This window comes from Phoenix dactylifera, chromosome 9 (assembly GCF_009389715.1).
Source record: "Phoenix dactylifera cultivar Barhee BC4 chromosome 9, palm_55x_up_171113_PBpolish2nd_filt_p, whole genome shotgun sequence".
NCBI lineage: Eukaryota > Viridiplantae > Streptophyta > Magnoliopsida > Arecales > Arecaceae > Phoenix > Phoenix dactylifera.
Window position 1 is genome coordinate 12,509,712 of NC_052400.1, and position 20,477 is coordinate 12,530,188.

At 48.3% G+C, this 20,477-nt stretch overlaps 1 protein-coding gene across 1 annotated transcript; it reads right to left on the reverse strand.

Annotated features, from left to right (window-relative positions):
* LOC103701814 (caltractin) lies at positions 1–20,388 on the reverse strand. Its single transcript, XM_008784000.4, has 7 exons — positions 20,273–20,388; positions 17,400–17,523; positions 17,273–17,309; positions 17,139–17,166; positions 14,554–14,706; positions 14,294–14,396; positions 1–348 (listed from the first exon to the last, which is right to left on the reverse strand). The coding sequence occupies exons 1-7, from the start codon at positions 20,273–20,275 to the stop codon at positions 284–286; spliced, it is 513 nt and encodes a 170-aa protein (XP_008782222.2). The 5' UTR covers positions 20,276–20,388; the 3' UTR covers positions 1–283.
* Between the last annotated feature and the right edge of the window lie 89 nt (positions 20,389–20,477).

Here is a 20,477-nt window from a genome sequence, read left to right on the forward strand (position 1 = left end):
TTAAAAATCTGGTGAACGATTTATCCATTCAACATCCAAAATTTACCCATTTTTAATAGAGTACACAACTACCAATAAACACAACCATAAATAAAACATGTTCAATGAAACTCCAGAATCCACACAAGGCTTATATGGGCAAGTGAAATATGGTTATACACAGAAAACCATCTCATATGACAGATTGGTTAATTTAAGTTGCATCATAATCTTGAGTTCAAGGCTTTCTGAGTCACTTGCATCATAAAGAATGAGTCTTTTGCAGCAAGATAATTTTGGATATTTAATGACCATAACCTGTCCTTTTCATCACCCTGATAAACTCATCAGCATCAACTTCTCCATCGCCTGCATAACAGATGAATATCTCAATTACCTCCAATAATTTACATGGATGAAAAAAATCCAATCAACTGTATAGGACTGGAATTCTACTTGTTACTTGCAGGGGCATTTGTTAGGGAGACCAGCCAATGAAAAGGTTGATCAACATATAAATATGGAGTCACGAGAAAACTTGTTAGTAAGCAAATTCATCAAACTAGAAGAGGAAGCTACAACAGTTTGATGGTGTCAGCCTGTGGCAATATTGAACGGAAGATTTAATTACATTTGCTGCAGGAAATGACATTATCCCCAAAACATTTGAACTAAGTATAATGGTACTGTTAGGGGAAAAACCCTAAGTCATATATCCACAGAGGCGCTCGGCCGAAGAGCGCCGACCGGAAAGCCGCTCGGCCGAAGAGCGCCGACCGGAAAGCTGCTCGGCCAAGGAGTGCCGACCGGAAAGCCGCTCGGCCGAAGAGCGCCGACCGGAAAGCTGCTCGGCCAAAGGATGCCGACCAGGAAGGCGCTCGACTAGAGGGCGTCGACCAGAGCGCGCGCCAAGAGGTGCCCCACCCAAAGCTGCTCGGTTAGAAAGTGCCGACCAAAGACAGCGCCAAGGCGCTCTGCTAGAAGGTGCTCGCCTAAAGGGCGCCGACCAGGAGTACTTGAAGCAACCCCGCCACAGGGCGCCCCATTGGGCGACCAGCTCGGCTCGGCACCCTTGCCGAGCCGATGCCTTAACCAAATGTTCAACCTCCGCCTAAAGTCCAAGGGACTGACAACTCCTACGGCTTGCGACCTGCCACTATCTCCAAGCCATCAAGGCATAAGATCTTCGCAGGTATTCGGCACGACCTGCCATTAATGCACGAGACTCTCTCAAGTCTCCGATGCACTCAGTCATTTAATGAACACGGCCCAAGACGATCTCCGGATCACTGAACCATCAAAACGTATGGCTCTCCCTGACCGCCGGTTCATTCGGTAATAAATGCACTTACCATCCACGGACCCCAGACCCACCACAGCCGGCGGTTCAACCACTCCAACAGGTCCGATCGACCGTGACAACTCCCTGATTCCGGTCTGATCCGGTCCCGTTCTCCATTACGCCATTAATGGGCCAAATCGTGCCCAATTATTACAAAACAGGACAAACCTCCTGTCACTTCCCAGGTAACAAAAATCCTCCTATAAAAGGAAACCTGGGGGGAAAAGGGAGGGAGGACCAAAAAACAAGAGAAAAAATCCGGAGCTGGAGAGAACCCTCCTAGACCGGGGAAAAAAGGAAGAAAACAGCACAGACACAATTGAACACAAGATTCTCTTTGTCTTCTCCACATACTCTCTCCCCTGCTCTCTCCACATACTTGCCCCCTCTGACTTAGGCATCGGAGGGCCGGCGCCGGGGAGCCCGGCCACCGGTTTTCTTTGCAGGACTTGCACACCCCCCCCGCAGCGGAGGACGCAGCCAGCCGGCGACCGCCGTCCGCCCCCTGCAGCAGCGGAGCTCCTCCTTCCCCGGCTTCGCGGCGGCCCCCGGGTCCAATTTCCAGCAACAGTTGGCGCTAGAGGAAGGGCCCGAGTTCGCTACCATGAAGCTAAGAAGCAAAGGGGCTTCCAACGCCTCCCGACGTCCTCCACCAAGCCCAGAATGTTCCGTTCGGAACTCACCACCCCCGGTTGAGCCAGCACCTCAAGTTCGACCGGAACAATTTGATGCCCTGGTGCAGCAAGTGCAGGCGTTGGCTACCGCCGTTCAAAGCTTGCAACCCAGGGGCATCCCAGCAGCACCGCCTCCCCCGGCTCCAGTTCAACCGGGGCCCCCTACAAGCGGGCTTCCTCTTCGAGGTCAGGACTCTCAAGTCCAGGCCTCCCTCTGGAGAGAGCACCCAGTCAGAGATCACGGAGGCTGGCCACAGCCTTCAGAAGCCGAGTCGGTTCCAGGGCAACCTGTATCCGAAGGAACCGCTGTAGCGATCCTCCAGAATGATGAACTCGACAAGAAGGTCGAAAAGCTGGAGCGCCAAATCCAGGCACTCCACGGGAGAAAATCGGGACGTAACGGCGACTTCGAGTTCAATACGAAGTCGCCCTTCTCCCAGGAGATTGAAGATGAACCGGTTCCCCTCCGGTTCAAAATGCCCCAGGTGGAGCCTTACAACGGCAAGGCTGATCCCTTTGACCACCTGGAGAGTTACCGGGTCTTGATGGCCCTACAAGGAGCCTCGGAAGCCATGATGTGCAAGGCTTTCCCGGCGACACTCCGAGGACCAGCCCGGCTTTGGTTCACCGGGCTGAAGCCAAGTACTGTCTCCTCCTTTGAGCAGCTCGGCAGACAGTTTGCCGGCAACTTCGCCGCTAGCCAGCCCCAGCGGCGGACATCCGACTCCCTCCTCGACATCAAACAAAAGGAGGGAGAGTCCTTCAAGGAATATCTGGACCGGTTCACCGCCGCAACATGGGAAGTCCGGGAGCTTGACCAGTCAATCGCCATGTCGGCGCTGAAGACTGGAGCCCGGTCCTACAGATTCCTCTTCTCGATTGAGAAGAATTTTCCAGCGGACCTCACCGAAATGTTCGCTCGGGCGCGGAAGTATGCCAAGGCAGAAGAGGCCGTGGCAGTTAGGCGGGGTGGAACCGAGCAGAATCCCAAGAAAAGACGCCGCGAGGAGCGCGGCCGACCCAGAAGCCCGTCTCCACGACGAGCTAAGAATCCGCCCTGCCCGAAGAGTCCACCCCGGTTGAGAGGACCGCCGCAGCAGAGGTCACTCCGCCCGAGGTTCCCACTGCAGGCCCGTGCACCTGAAGGGAGGTATGAAAAGTATACTCCCCTCAATGCTCCTCGGGCTGAAATCCTCATGGAGATTGAGAATCGGGATTGCATCCGGCTCCCCCCTCCAAAGCCAGACACCAGAATCCGGCGTGATCTCCGGAAGTATTGCCGTTTTCACCGGGATCACGGCCATGATACCGAGGATTGTTATCAGCTCCGAAATGAGATCGAAGCACTCATTCGCCGAGGGGTGCTCGATCGGTTTGTGCAAGGCCGGCGTGAAGGGAAGAAGCCAGCCGAAGGAGCAGCACAGCCTAAAGGTTCCAATGCCAACAGGCCCATCGCCGGCGTCATCAACACTATCCGAGGAGGGACCTCGGCTGGGGAAGCCTCAGGGGAAGGAGCCTCCCCGAAGCGCCCGCGCACCTTTGAAGCCATCTCCTTCTTGGATGACGATCTAGAAGGAGTCGAAACTCCCCATGATGATGCCATGGTCATCTCCATGATCATAAATAAATTTGATGTAAAACGCATCCTAGTTGATAATGGAAGCTCGGCGAATGTTTTGTATTTTGATGCTTATTGTAAAATGGGGATGACAAAAGAACAGCTACGGAGGATGAATGCTCCGCTGGTTGGATTCACTGGGGATTCAGTCCCAGTAGAGGGCGAGATCGACCTTCTGGTCACAGCCGGGCTCGCCCCTCGTGAAAGTACCGTGGGTATGAGCTTCCTTGTGATACGCCTGCCCTCGGTTTACAACGCCATCCTTGGAAGGCCAGGACTCAACGCCCTCCAAGCAGCGGTCTCAACTCACCACCTGCTGATGCGATTCCCCACCAGCCAGGGAGTCGGTGAAGTCCGAGGGGACCAAATGGTGGCAAGGCGATGCTACCTAGCGACCCACGAGGCAAAACGACCAGCCGAGGTGCCCGCCCCAACGACTGACCAGCCCTCAACTGAAGTTATGGAGGCACGGGTCAACCCCCAGAAAGAGCGGGTAGAGCCTGGTGAGTTGTTAATTCAAGTTCCCTTACGAGAGAACTTTCCCGAGCTAACCGTGCAGATCGGCTCTGGCCTTGGCGAAAACGAGAGGAGTCGCCTCGTCGACTTCCTACGGGACAATATGGATGTCTTCGCCTGGTCGCCTGTAGACATGCCGGGGATAGACCCGGAGGTCATGGTCCACCGGCTTCAGGTGAAGCCGACCTGCAAGCCCGTGCGACAAAAGAAGCGAGGCGCCGCCCTGAACGACAACGAGCAGCAGCCGAGGAGGTCGGCAAGCTCCTTGAAGCCGGCTTCATCCGGGAGATATCCTACCCGGAATGGCTCGCCAATGTGGTCCTCGTCAAAAAAGCTAGCGGAAAGTGGCGTATGTGCGTGGACTACACCGACCTGAATAAAGCCTGCCCGAAGGACAGCTTTCCACTTTCCAGCATCGACCAGCTCGTGGACTCTACTTCGGGTCACGAGCTGCTGGCATTCATGGACGCCTTTTCCGGATATAACCAGATCCGCATGGCGCCAGAAGACGAGGAAAAGACAGCCTTCATCACCGACGGGGGAACCTACTGCTACAAAGTGATGCCATTCGGTCTAAAAAATGCCGGGGCGACTTATCAAAGGCTGGTCAGCCGGATCTTCAAAGACCAAATAGGCCGAAACATGGAGGTCTACGTGGATGACATGCTGGTGAAAAGCAAGGCGGCGCAAGACTACATAGCCGACCTCAACGAAGCATTCTCCACACTCCGAAAGTACCAGATAAAGCTCAACCCAGCTAAATGTGCATTCGGGGTCACCTCCGACAAGTTCCTCGGCTTCATCATTACACAACGAGGAATCGAGGCCAATCCAGAGAAGATCCGAGCCCTCCAAAGGATGACGCCTCCCAGGACGGTCAAGGAGGTACAGCGGCTCACGGGCCGAGTGGCAGCCCTCGGGAGGTTTATCTCCCGCTCAGCCGAGCGCTGCCTTCCATTCTTTACAGTCCTCAAGAAGCCGAAGAACTTTTTGTGGTCGGACGAGTGCCAGCAATCTTTTGAAGACCTCAAGCACCTGCTGGCTTCCCCTCCCCTGCTCACGAAGCCTCAACAGGGTGAGCTCCTCTACTTGTATTTAGCTGTCTCCCCTGTTGCGGTAAGCTCGGTCTTGGTCCGAGAGGAGGGCAAACTTCAGAAACCGGTGTATTACACCAGCCGGGTCTTAAGGGATGCCGAGACCCGATACTCCAAGCTTGAGAAGACCGCCTATGCTCTGGTCATCTCGGCCCGGAGAATCCGACCCTACTTCCAAGCTCACACAGTGGCTGTGCTGACTGACCAGCCGATCAAGCAGATCCTGCAGAGATCAGATCGTGCGGGTCGGATCACTAAATGGGCCATTGAGCTCGGGGAATTCGACATTGAGTACCGGCCCAGATAGGCGATCAAAGCACAAGCACTCGCAGACTTTATGGCCGAGTGCACCATACCAGATGAGGTCGAGCCTGAACCCGAGCCACCGCTGGAGTGGACCCCGAGTTTTACATGGGCTCTACATGTCGATGGCTCTTCAAACTCGGGGGGTAGTGGAGCAGGATTTATTCTCACCAGCCCGGAGGGGGTGGTCGCCGAGCAGGCCCTGCGCCTCGAGTTTCCTGCTTCCAATAACATGGCGGAGTATGAAGCGCTCGTCGCCGGGCTTAAGCTAGCCAAAGAGCTAGGAGTGAAGGACTTGAAGGCCTTCAGTGATTCTCAGCTCGTCGTCAACCAAATTGTGGGCGACTTCGAAGCCAGAGACCCGACCATGCAGAAGTATCTCCAGAAGGTACGAGATCTCGCCTCGACCTTGGACTCTTTCCACATTCAACATATTGCCAGGTCGGAGAATCTCAGGGCCGACCAGCTATCAAAGCTGGCGTCCTCTCGCATGAGCGAGCTTCCCAAAGAGGCAGTCCTGGAATATCTCCAAAAGCCCAGCATAGACGAGCCCGAGCAGACCCTCTGCACCGAGCTCGAGCCAAGCTGGATGGATGGACTCATCAGCTATCTGCAAGACGAAACCCTCCCTGCTGATGTACGAGAGGCTCGCCGAATCAAGCGCCTCGCCACCCGGTACATACTATACGAGGGAAAGCTCTATCGGAAATCCTTCACCTCTCCCCTTCTCAGATGCCTTCGCCCAACGGAAGCTAATTATGCCCTGCGCGAAGTCCACGAAGGAATTTGTGGAAACCATCTGGGAGGACAAGCCTTGGCCCATAAAATTCTGCGCCAAGGATATTATTGGCCGACACTCCAGAAGGATGCTATGGATTTCGTCCAAAGATGCGACCGGTGCCAAAGGAACGCCAATGTTCAGCGCCGGCCCTCGGCTCCTTTGACTTCTATTAGCTCCCCTTGGCCTTTTGCCCAGTGAGGAATTGACATCCTCGGGCCATTTCCTTTGGCCACCGGGCAAAGGAAGTTCCTGGTCGTCTCCATCGACTACTTCACTAAGTGGGTGAAAGCTGAGCCCCTCGCCCGGATCACCGAGCAGAAGATGCGGGATTTTGTTTGGAAGTCCATCATTTGCAGATTTGGGCTCCCCCGCATCCTCATCTCTGACAACGGTCGCCAGTTCGACAACATCCATTTCAGAGAGTTCTGCTCCGAGCTTGGCATTGACCACCGCTTCACCTCGGTCGCGCATCCTCAGACAAACGGAGAAACCGAGGTAACAAATCGTACTATTTTGCAGGGTCTCAAAACCAGGCTCGACAAATCCAAAGGACAATGGGTCGAAGACCTATACAATGTCCTGTGGGCTTACCGGACTACGTTCCGCGTCCCCACCGGCGAGACTCCCTTCAACCTGACATATGGGACGGAGGCCGTCATTCCACTAGAGATTGGGCTCCCCTCTCCAAGAGTCGAGCACCACGATGCTAGCTCCAACTCTTCGCAGCTCAGAGGCAACCTCGACCTGATCGAGGAAACAAGGAAGGTCGCCCGAGTGCGTATGGCGAGGTACCAACAAAAGATAGCTCAGTACTACAACGCCAGGGTCAAAGTCAAATCTTTCAGACCAGGGGACCTTGTCCTAAGAAGAGCTGAAACCTCCCGACCAACTGAGCGAGGGAAGCTGGCCCCGAATTGGGAGGGACCATACCGAGTCACGCGCATTCGCCGACCCGGAGCTTATCAATTGGAGTCTCTAGATGGGACTCCTATTCCGCGGAGCTGGAGCTCTGAAAATCTCCGCGTGTACCACCAGTAGAACCCTAAGGGGTCCCTCATTATTCAACCATTAAATTTCATTCTATGAATTTCACTCTATGAATTTCATTTCACGATAAACTGATGGTTTGCGTACTTATTCCGAGCTCACCAATTTTCTTGATTATCTCATGGCATCAGGTTTATTCTTCTTCCCTAACCACGGTTGGGATGCCCTGATACCTCGGGATGATGGAGTACCTGCGTGGACTCCCTAAAGATGTCCATGAGTTTATGGTGCGCTCTCCATCAACGAGCTCGGCTCGTTCTCCTACCCTGGCCACGGTCAGGATGCCCCGAGACGTCGGGATGCCCCGGTTACCGGGAAGCTCGAGGCGTCGAAGACATGAGTAGCGGTCCTCTGACCGGACGAGCTCGGCTCGTGCTCCATCGACTATTGAGTAGCGGTCCTCTCTGACCGGACGAGCTCGGCTCGTGCTCCATCGACCATTGAGTAGCGGTCCTCTCTGACCGGACGAGCTCGGCTCGTGCTCCATCGACTATTGAGTAGCGGTCCTCTCTGACCGGACGAACTCGGCTCGTGCTCCATCGACCATTGAGTAGCGGTCCTCTGACCGGACGAGCTCGGCTCGTGCTCCATTTATTGAGTAGCGGTCCTCTGACCGGACGAGCTCGGCTCGTGCTCCATCGATTGTTGAATAGCGGTCCTCTGACCGGACGAGCTCGGCTCGTGCTCCTACCCCGACCTCGGCCGGGATGCCTCGAGACGTCGAGATGCCCCGGTTCATCGGGATGCCCCGATACGTTGGGATGTTGTCTTTATTGGCCAAACGAGCTCGGCTCATTCTTTACCAGCTTCAACCAACGAGCTCGGCTCGTTCCTTCATCGATGGATTTCTCTGTCGACGCCCTCCAAAAACGGAGTCCGAGCAGAGAAGCGTCTTCAGTCGCCTCGGCGCCAGGACGCACACGGTACAAGGTACCTATTTATTTAATGTCTTTACATTACCTATTATTGGATTTCTCTGTCGACGCTCTCCAAAAACGGAGTCCGAGCAGAGAAGCGTCTTCAGTCGCCTCGGCGCCAGGACGCACACGGTACAAGGTACCTATTTATTTAATATCTTTACATTACCTATTATTGGATTTCTCTGTCGACGCTCTCCAAAAATGGAGTCCGAGCAGAGAAGCGTCTTCAGTCGCCTCGGCGCCAGGACGCACACGGTACAAGGTACCTATTTATTTAATGTCTTTACATTATCTATTATTGGATTTCTCTGTCGACGCTCTCCAAAAACGGAGTCCGAGCAGAGAAGCGTCTTCAGTCGCCTCGGCGCCAGGACGCACACGGTACAAGGTACCTATTTATTTAATGTCTTTACATTACCTATTATTGGATTTCTCTGTCGACGCCCTCCAAAAACGGAGTCCGAGCAGAGAAGCGTCTTCAGTCGCCTCGGCGCCAGGACGCACACGGTACAAGGTACGTATTTATTTAATGTCTTTACATTACCTATTTATGGATTCCTCTGTCGACGCCCTCCAAAAACGGAGTCCGAGCAGAGAAGCGTCTTCAGCCGCCTCGGCGCAAGGACGCATATGGTACAAGATACCCATTCATTTAATGCTTCTACATTGTCTTGGATTTCTCTGCCGATGTCCTCAAAGAACGGACGCCGAGCAGAGGAGCGTCTTCAATCGCCTCGGCGAAGAAGTGCTCATGACACCGACACATTGTTGCAAGTCCGGTGAATCCCCGTCACGGGCTGACGGGTATGCAGTCCATTTGTAAGAAAAGAATCCGGTTCGCCCCGGCAACCCGAGGCTCGGATTCGAAATTCGTCGCATTAAGAAGTCCCAAGTCCTAACGACCGCCCTAGGGCTTAGTCGAATTCTGGACTAGGCTCGGAAAAACGTTCCGAGCCCAAACCCTTGGTATAAGCACAAGCGTTGCTATACCATTAGTCGAAGAACCGAGCAATGGAGCTCGGCAAGCCAAACTCTAACTCAAAACCCTGTGGCGGGAAAAGCTCAGGCCCTAGAGCCCATATCCTCGGAACCTAAAACAGATCCGAGCAGAGAAACTTAGACTACAATAGACGAGTTTCCACACAAATGAATGTTCATTTCAAAAAGCCCGGAGGCCTAGTACAAGAGCTCAGACCCGGCCTTAACAAAGTATAGAGGCCGCTCCGGCTTACAAAAAAGAAAAGAAGATAGGAAAAAGGGGAAAACTACACCAAGGGCTCAGGCCCGGCGACTTCAGGAACAGTTGGCTCCTCTGCGGCCGAGGCCCCCACGGTGGCTTTAGGAGCTGCCTCGGTGACCTCGAGAACGATCTCGCCTTCTTCAGCTTGACCCTCCTGGTCGGTCCCGCCAGAGGTTGGAACCTCTACCTCCGCCTCCGCTTCTGGGTTTTCGACCCCAGCGCCTGGTTGAAGCAGGCTAAGGTCGAAATCTGGGAGAAGTCGCCGCAACTGATTGCGGAAGTCCTTGAAGCCCTGGATGAGACCATTGACGCCTTCCTCTTCCATCAAGTTGCGAAACTCTTCCGATTCACGGAAGAGCTTGACGGCGTCCTGGGCCTGCTCCCGGGCCTCCTTCTCCCGAGCCTCATGGTAGGCGGCCTTCCGCTCCAAAATCTTTATTTCTCTTTCGCGATCCACGAGCAGAGATTGCACGTCAAGTAGACGGATCTCGAGATCTCGGACCTTTATTCGAGCCTCCCCCACCTCCTGCTCGCGTATAGCGAGCGACGATTCGGCCTCCGTCCGGCAGGCCTCCGCGGCGCGCACTTCGGACCTAGTCAAAGAGTGCGCGCCCTTCTCCTCTTCAAGTTCGGCGACCAGAGTCCGAACCTCGTCTTCGGCCGCCCCTAGCTTCGCTTGAAGCACTTTCTGCTCGGCCTCAGACGCGAGGAACTTTGTTTCGGCCTCCTCGCGCCCCCTTTGATGCCTTCGGGCCCGGTCCCGATAGTCCTGGATGATGTGAATCATCGTCTCGGTCTCGTGGAGGCGCTGCAAGAGGGACATGTAAGAAACAGTTTTAAGCCGAAACACAAATTTGCACAGAGATAAAAGCTGACTTACTCGGATGGAAGAGCAAATAGCGGAGTCCATGAACTCGCCGTAGTTCATGGACCGAATTTTGGCCTGGTCGGCCGGGAGCAGCGCGACCCGAAGAACTTCGCGCGCCACTTGTGCATTATCGAGGGCCGAGTCGCCCTCGAAAACAGCCCATCCAGGAGCGTAAGGCACCCGCTCCTGAGGACCCGAAGAACCCGCCAGACCGGCCTCAGCTGGCCTGGGTGCGGCCGACCCCGTTGCTTCTTGGCTATTCCCCGGCTCAGAGCTGGGGAATTGGGGTCGAGTAGACGGCTGACCGGACCGCTGCGTGGTAGAGGTGGGGCGTGCGAGCGCCAGATCTGTTGAGGTCCTCCCTCCCTGGTCGGAATTTGGAGCTTCCCGCCGACCAGGGACTTGCGAAATCGGCACCGGACACGGAAGTGCCATCGTGGCTCCGCCAGAGCCCACGCCCTCTCCCCGACCAGCCTCAGGGCGCACGGGGCGAGAAGCGCGCGCCTCAACTGTTGTGGTCGTCGAGGTCTTCGCCGAGGTCTTTGCTTTCTTCCTCGGCTCGGTCGGTTCTCCTGAGAGTTCGGCCGCCCTCTTCTGGAAGCGGGCGTAAAGGACTTCGCTCTTGGTCACCATTTTTGCGATGTCTGCAAAGATAAGCAAAACTAGAACATTAGAGCAATAAGGAAATAAGTTGCTGCTGTAACTATCCTTACCCTGAGGACGTGCCGAGCTCAAGCCCACGTTCACCAGGGCGTCCTCGCTAATGAGGCCGTTCAGCAAAATTCCGTCCCCAAGGCTGCGGATGGTATCGAAGATCTCCTGCTCACACGGAGAAAGCTGGGGGAGCCTGTTGATGGATTTAAGTTGGGCCGGCCTCCACCTGGGGTCAAACCCCCAGGACCGTTCAGAACCCAGGAAGAAGAATTTCTCCTTCCAACCATGAATGGATGAGGGGGCACCATGAAAAAGTGGCCGACCCACCCGGAGGGCGATGTAGAGCCACTCCCCGTCTCCCGAGTTCGACTTGAAAATAAAAAGTCGCCGGAAGACGTTGACAGAGGTAGGAATCCCCTGTAGTAAACACAGTGACAGGAAACCCATCACTGTCCTCCAAGCGTTTGGAGTGAGTTGCGCCGGAACCAACTGGCATACCGCCAGCAACTCATTCACAAAGCTGTGAAGAGGAAATCGGAGGCCGGCCCAGAGTGACTCCGAGTGCACTCCGATCCGGCCTACCGGAGGATCGGTTACCCGATCCCTTCGCCTGGCGGGTTCCAAACGGAACCCGTGAAGAGGGAAAAACCACTCTTCGGTCATCTCGACCTCCAGGACACTTATGGTGGATACTACTTCGCTAGGCAAAGAACCCATTACAGGAGAGGGAAATCAAAAAGAAGGGGGACCTGGGAAAGATGCCGGAGAAAAGGGACTTCGGTCTGAGGAAGGCTGGGAGAATAGGAAGCTGGAAGCAGAAAGCAATAGAGAGAGAACAGGGGATCGGGGGAGAGTTTATATAGACCTCCCCAACGGCTTGGATCAGCAAAGAAAGCGCTGCATCTTGGTTAGATGATAACACCTGTCGGCCTAAAAGACAGAACGACGCATTTAATTAGGGCTAGCGCTTCGAATGTCGAAGCGCCCCATCGGATCGTGCGGAAAGGCATCCGCAATCGAAGATCGTGCGGCCCCATCATGAGCCCACGACGCGAGGACGCTTCGCAAAAGGTGTCCCAATAATGAGGCTCTTCGGGAAAGAAGAGACGCCGCCTATTAAAGGCACCTCGAAGCGTTCGATAACTCAAAACGCACAGTAAATCAAAATTTTCGGAATTCGTGATGACCCAATTAAAGCTACTTCCCGCGCTCCAGCTGATAGCCAACTGGAGCTCGGAAGTCGGGGGGTAGTGTTAGGGAAAAAACCCTAAGTCATATATCCACAGAGGCGCTCGGCCGAAGAGCGCCGACCGGAAAGCCGCTCGGCCGAAGAGCGCCGACCGGAAAGCTGCTCGGCCAAGGAGTGCCGACCGGAAAGCCGCTCGGCCGAAGAGCACCGACCGGAAAGCTGCTCGGCCAAAGGATGCCGACCAGGAAGGCGCTCGACTAGAGGGCGTCGACCAGAGCGCGCGCCAAGAGGTGCCCCACCCAAAGCTGCTCGGTTAGAAAGTGCCGACCAAAGACAGCGCCAAGGCGCTCTGCTAGAAGGTGCTCGCCTAAAGGGCGCCGACCAGGAGTACTTGAAGCAACCCCGCCACAGGGCGCCCCATTGGGCGACCAGCTCGGCTCGGCACCCTTGCCGAGCCGATGCCTTAACCAAATGTTCAACCTCCGCCTAAAGTCCAAGGGACTGACAACTCCTACGGCTTGCGACCTGCCACTATCTCCAAGCCATCAAGGCATAAGATCTTCGCAGGTATTCGGCACGACCTGCCATTAATGCACGAGACTCTCTCAAGTCTCCGATGCACTCAGTCATTTAATGAACACGGCCCAAGACGATCTCCGGATCACTGAACCATCAGAACGTATGGCTCTCCCTGACCGCCGGTTCATTCGGTAATAAATGCACTTACCATCCACAGACCCCAGGCCCACCACAGCCGGCGGTTCAACCACTCCAACAGGTCCGATCGACCGTGACAACTCCCTGATTCCGGTCTGATCCGGTCCCGTTCTCCATTACGCCATTAATGGGCCAAATCGTGCCCAATTATTACAAAACAGGACAAACCTCCTGTCACTTCCCAGGTAACAAAAATCCTCCTATAAAAGGAAACCTGGGGGAAAAAGGGAGGGAGGACCAAAAAACAAGAGAAAAAATCCGGAGCTGGAGAGAACCCTCCTAGACCGGGGAAAAAAGGAAGAAAACAGCACAGACACAATTGAACACAAGATTCTCTTTGTCTTCTCCACATACTCTCTCCCCTGCTCTCTCCACATACTTGCCCCCTCTGACTTAGGCATCGGAGGGCCGGCGCCGGGGAGCCCGGCCACCGGTTTTCTTTGCAGGACTTGCACACCCCCCCCCGCAGCGGAGGACGCAGCCAGCCGGCGACCGCCGTCCGCCCCCTGCAGCAGCGGAGCTCCTCCTTCCCCGGCTTCGCGGCGGCCCCCGGGTCCAATTTCCAGCAACAGGTACAAACATCAAGATGAGACTCTGAAAATAACAGTAGAAAGGAAACCTTCTCCAAGGAGTTTACAACTAGTAATAATTAAGAAGGCGACAGAGTGGAGTCATTGCAGAAATGACTGCAAGAAACTGGAAGAGGATTTCGGAAATATGGTTAGAAAAGAAGAGATCCCAAAGTGGCAAAACTCAAAAATCTAAATATTTGCAGTAAAGGTGGAGGGCGGAGGGTGGAGGGACAAACTTATATTGAGCCATGTTCTTTCATCTGGATCCTATGTAAATACTGTATAAGTACTATGAAGTTTCCTATTCCCAAGTCAACTGGTGTGGGATGCAAGTGTTCCCAACTAACCACTGCAGTTCCTCTTAATTATACACAGACAGCTATAGAAACTAAAAGTAGAATTATTTTCTCCCCTGTCCATCAACTGGACTTCATCCTCTTAAATGGTGAAACTCTATGAAAGCCATAATAGGAAAAAAATAAGCTGCTGATTTCTAATTAGTTAAGAAAGATGAGATTCTAATAATTATCCCTAAATAAGAATTTCAAGTATCACCAGTATTTGTACAATTTTTCTGACACATTATCTTGGTTATACTTCCTAAAAGTTCCAGGAAATTATTGTATGTGAATATGTTGGTTGCCTGCATAAGAGAGAAATTATTCAATCAAATTTAGTAGGTTTAGAATGATTTAAAAAGATGATATATGAAAGCATGTTATTAACCCTGGAGAATATTCAAGAGTTCCACTGAAGATTCAAAAGGAGAGAGTTCTCACCATTGCGGTCTGCTTCTGTTATCATCTCTCTGATCTCTTCAAGAGTAAAGTTTTCCCCCAAATCTTTAGCAAGACGCTGGATATCAACGGCAGATATCTTTCCCTGGAATATGCCCCAAAAGAGTTACAATAGTCTTTAAAAAATCCCATATACATGTATCCATGCATATGTAGGGGGGGGGGGGTAGGTTGCGAGAGAGAGAGAGAGAGAGAATTTGATATAGCTATATAGATACAAGCAAGGCAGTCACAAACTTTACATTGCTATCTTGGTCAATAATGCAAAAAGCTTTCATCAACTGTTCCCTGAAATCCCTTTCTCCAATCTTGGATGTCATCATGTAAACGAATTCATCAAAATCAATTGAACCACTGCCATCTTTGTCTACATCAGCAATCATCTGACTAACTTGCTGCAATAAAATAAGGGTTCTGTGTCTTAGTTTCAAGTCAGATTTCACTTAGAAGTTCAGGTTTTGAAAGAATTGGAAAACATAAGCATTTAGCCCGAAGAAATTCTTGCAGAAACGATGATTCTCATTTTCTGTCATGCTAATATAATCAAACAACATCTGAATCTAGGGTGCCTCAAAGTTCAGGCTGTTAAGGCCAAGAGTGTTATATTGGGATAGCAATAGTTGACAAAAAGGGTTCAATAACATCTAGATTTTTTGGAGCAGTTGCAGCTTAACCATTGGACCAATAATAAAGCCAAGAATTTTCACATATTAACTTGAAGCATCATTATACTTGCTAATGCTTGACAAGGAGAAGCATGGATCTGGGTAATTTGAACTATACAAAGCTATGCAAGAAAACGAGGAGAGCTTTTTGCCCATTATGAAAGTATGTTTAGCATGTCCTTAAAATATGTCTAGAATCTTACACATCAATACCAATAAAATATTGGAAAGGCCTATATAGTGAACCCCAATTGATTTTAAAGCAGCATTTAGGATGACTTCAGCTTATTTAACATAATTTCGGTTCATTTTCCTCTTTTGACCATGATAAGCAATCACCTAGGAATCTTAAAACTTAAAAAAAGTGAAGCCTTTGAAGACTATAAAGCTCAACCAGGCATCCAGAAGCAAATTAGTACATTTTACAATTTAGGTTCATCAATCAGTAAGATCTATTTGAACTAGGAGTCAAAATTAAATTATATCCAGTATCCTGTCTAACAAGACAACACCTGGCACTTTTTTTCCTTTGCTTCAACCAATAAAGGTAAATGAGAATCATCTATCAAGATGCTATTGGTGGAAGATACGACATATTGTCTACTGTTACATAGTAATCTTCCTGGACATTACAGAGCCGTAGCAATTCGTAAGGTTCTAACTATATCTAATTATCTATCACTCTAATGTTGCTTAACAACTTAGTGGTGGATTCAATATCGCAACTCATCATAATAATCTAAGGAGACTGCAGCCCACAACCTCTCGCAAACACCCTCAGCTATGTACCACAGATCAGAAATGTATAACCTAAAGAGGGGCACGTCAGTAACATACCGAAAATACTAAACATACATCAAGATTGAGTAGCACATAACCATATTCCATTTACCAAATGAACAAGTAATATATCATAAGACAAAATCTGTTTTAACGAAGATATCATACATCGAAATCCTCAGTCCCGTAATTGAATATTGAGGAGATTCTAGGAACCCTTGTTGGTTATCATGTTCAAGATCTAGAAGTTATATAACTATTGTCAATATTGTAGGAAGCTTATATGCTGGGAGTATCATTTCTCATGAAGAGAAACTTTAATTATGATTGTTAAGATCACCTTCTGAAACACTAACAATGGCAAAATAATGATGATCATTTTTCTCTATTGTGATAACAATTTTTGCTGTTGACACTTGTAATTTGCACTTGCTATGTATATGCATCGTCTGAAGGTCCTCTGGACCTGGCTCTATTCCACCTCAACATGATGGCTTTTACTCTTTTAGTGTTTCTATTTTGTTGAATGTTGGTTTATGTATCGGAGGCTAAGCATCATTGCCCTTCCTTATTGAATACAAATCTAAGTTTACAAAGAAATTATATTATTGTGTTCCTTACACATCTCTCCTCAATATTAGGGGTGCATCAAGTGGGAAGACATGCCTTGATTAAGGAAAAGGTAGATCAATGTATTTCATAGGTTTCTGCTGGCACATTGTGAACCATGCACAATGCAGATTGATTTATTTCTCAAAGGGTTCAAGACGAGGTGGCTACCTCTCCCATTTAACAACGTTGCATGAAGTGCAGGCTAGGGTTATCTCTGCTTCTAGCAAAAACCTACTAAGCCACTTATAATTGGAGGTGATCTGAAGAGCATAATCAATTGGATCAAGGAACGGCTTCCTTTTCCACTAATACACATCCATTTAAAAATGGACGACAGATTTATAGAAAGGTGGTTCCTGTGCAAGATATAGAATGGAGGCTAATTGAAGAATAAACCAAAAAGTAATGGAACTTTAAGAAAGTCAAGACAATTGCTTCCTCTTCCCTGACTCTTACATCAAGTTTTCTAACCAAATGTATTTCGTGGTGTTTGCCACAAATATATTGTATTGGCCCACGAATGTCTCTAATTCATTTTTTCCACATGCCCTGAATTGGAACGCATTAGCATACAGTTTATAACTTCCTTTTGTATCTGACAGATTCTCCGCTGTGAATTGATATATCAATGGACAGATAAACGTAAACTAAAGAAAGTTAATTGTATGCCCACATTATAACTTTTTAAAACAACTTTGAACTTCAAGTACAACTTAAAAGGCAAAAAGGAAAAGAGATTTAATGACTTGAAATGAAGAGAAGACTTTTACCTCATCTATCATTTCAAAACCCAAGGCCCTGCAAATAAAATACTATATGAGTATTGTTGCATCACCCTATACAATGAGATAGCATGTAAATTAGTTCAAAAGAATGGGGCCTAAATAGAATAAGAAATTATTACCTCATGGCAACAGTCAGCTCTTTGGCATCAATAGTCCCTATAAAAAAGATCAGAAGGTTATATTACAGTGGACAAGAGAAAGAAGAATGGAAAACAAATTCACAATAATTTAAAGCAAAGTCCATACCAGAACCATCCGTATCAAAGAGTTCAAATGCTTCCCTTATCTCTTGCCTCTTTTGTTGGCTTAAACCATGATGACGTCCTCTTGACTTTTCTCTTCTCGATCCTACCCTAGGATGAACACTTGCCTACATGACCAAGAATCATAAATTTACATTTACTCAATTAAGACAAGGTAAACAAACAAGATCTGCAGATGTTTTAATAACAAAGCTTAACGAGCATTATATAAATCCAAAATCTTTATCTATGTACACAAAGTGTTACCTAGAAGGTGGCATGGGAGCCAAGCTTCCCAGTGTTCCAAGGTGCATGACATTTCAAATTTCAAAAAACCCCAACCTCCATGTGACAAGAATATTTAAAAAAATTATGTTATCAAATATCTAAGTATGTTGAATATGAGACTAAGTTAATTACTCTAGGGTATTTTTCAATAAATCTGCATTTCTCACCCTATCACACTAATGGAAAAGAGGAAAAATACGTGACACATCAATTGGAACACCTGACAAATTAAGCTAATACTGTTTAGCATCTAAATAGTTAAAAACTATAGAATTATAACTTAGATTAAGTTGCCTTTTATTGGAATATTCCAACAAAATGTGTCAAGTTGTCACACTTATGGCTGATGTAAATAGGGTACTCCATTTTTTGGGGTGTCAAGGAGTGTCTTGCTATGAATCATATCCAAAAAACTTGAGAACTGAAGTTTTTAGGTAATATTGTAATTAACATGCTAATATATAATGCAAACTCTCCCAGATGTCTGTTGGAAGCCCTAATTGGGTTCAACTGTACTATCACATGAAATCTCAAATGATTGCAAGGAAGGAGAAGAGGAAAGAAGATAACAGACAGTCTGCAGAAGTCCTGCCATCATGGTAGACAGAGAGAGAGAATTACAAAAGGGGGAAAATTACGGATGCTTCAACTACCTGTTTAATCGATAAGCTCCCTCTCACATTCATTGCACACGACGAAGATCTAATTGTTATAAATTTAAAAATAACCAAAGCATTTCCCAAAGGATATGTCAAAACATTAATATTCGACAAGTAAAATTCTTTTCCAGAAAGATATTTTAATTGACATGAATCAATGAATAGAAAACTTGTTCATCAGTTTTAATAAAGAGCACAATTTCGATTGCTATACATGCCCATCTTATTCTGACAACAAATACCAAATGGATGACTGCAATAGACTTTTAACATGGTTGAAATAGACAAATAGTCCATCGGATTGTAAATGGGGACTGCCATGATAAATTCACCATTTATGCTTCACAAAACATGTTTAAAAATTATTTCACAAAGTTCAATAAATGAGACATTAGTTTGAAAAAAGTTAACTATTCTATGAAGCATCTGCTATTGCTCATTGACATATGGTAGATGCTAAAGATAAAGCAGTCTATGCACTGCTAAATTGCAGAAAACACACCATGACTAGAAGTTCTTGAACACATAGAAGACCTAATATAACAAGTTTCATCGTCTATGGAGGACTTTCTTTTCCTATCTGACTGGTAAATGTAAAGTACTTAAGCAAAAAGGCCGAAATACTTCGTAGAAAAGATTCACATCATGCAATAAGAGGAGCCAGGGCCATCATGGCAGAGTCAGATAGGAGACTGATAACACCAACAGCAGTAGAATTTCATTCTACCCAAAGAAGGCAAGACCATAGAAATCATAAACTACCACAAGCCATTTGCAAAGGAGACAGGTCATAAGGTCTCCCAAATTTGCTGGCATATGTCCCTCGTCAAGAGGAGTGAAAGTCGCATTTTCACCATAGGCATCACGAAATTGGTAAAAAAAAAAAAAAAGTAATTTACTGCTCAAGCTTCCTTCATTGGGATAAGACTACGAAATCCCATGATCAAAAAGACCATCCACCTTGGAAGATAACGTCCAACCAATATTAAGAGATCTTAATGAACCTCCCCATACTTGGAAAGGTATAACACAGTGAAACAACCAGTAAGCATGCATTAGGATCATTTAACCCAAGCTTCTTTGATTGTTGCTGCGGATAAAGCATTAAAACAAGATATGAAGAATAGCACACATATGTAGCCAATACGAACATTTTCCATCAATGGAATTTAACTAAACCTGCAATTGTTATGCATAGGCATAGAATCAAATGTTTGCAGTCTTTATGAGGTTTCCTTGCAATTTTTGATAGTTAGGAAGCATTTATTTTCTCTATAATCATCTAAATTCTAGACAATGTGAACTTTCATATTTGTTTCCATAGTTTATTACTGTTTCTTTCCTTTCTCTGCATTTGATTACGAAGATTTGTTACATATACCAACGCGAAATGCATGAATTGCAACAAGTGAAAAAGAATTGAACTCATAAATACGAAGTATAATCAACTTGTTTTGTTAGGTATGAAGATTATGAACATATTAATCCACCACCCAATGAGCACATTAATCAGCATTACTCGCAGAATTAGCACTAATGGTATATATAAATCTGAGTCCGGACAGATCAAGAAAACTTGGAAACCATAGTTAATGGGTGGAAAGAAAAATAACTTATTAAACAAAATCACGCCTTCTGAATAAATTCAAATTTTATTCAAACCAAGGAAAACCCTAATCCAAAAATTTATACTTTTGTCGAGTAGCTAACATTATAAAATTTAAATACCGAGATCGGTCAAATTCCCAAAACCCAAATCCGGCTAAAAAGGAAAAAAGAATCAAAACATGAGGAAAAAGCAAGGTTAAAACGGAAAGAACGAATGAAAGAAGAGTGATTTGAAGGCGAAAAGGAACAAATGGAAACAACAATTGGACTCGTGGAGAAATCTGAATGTATGAGAAGTCGTGGAGAAACCATTGGAAGATACCATTGGATTGGATTGGATGGGACTCTAGAGATCGTCGACCGGGTTCGCAACTACAACCCAATGGCGTTTCTTCTTGAGATTTATAGCCTCATAGGTTCTTTTATTTTTTGGCACCTGCAGGGCTTGTTCTTTTAAAAGCTGGTTGTTTTCCTTAACGGATTCGGAAAAGGAAAACGGGTCGGGTCATGAAAAGTTGTACCCGTTT

What these genes read in the sequence shown, in the direction of transcription:
- LOC103701814 (XM_008784000.4), bottom strand. An exon ending in GAGCTGACTGTTGCCATGAG is followed by an intron (nt 17,167 to 17,272) that starts GTAATAATTTCT and finishes TTTTATTTGCAG; the next exon opens with GGCCTTGGGTTTTGAAATGA. An exon ending in TTATTGACCAAGATAGCAAT is followed by an intron (nt 14,397 to 14,553) that starts GTAAAGTTTGTG and finishes GGCATATTCCAG; the next exon opens with GGAAAGATATCTGCCGTTGA.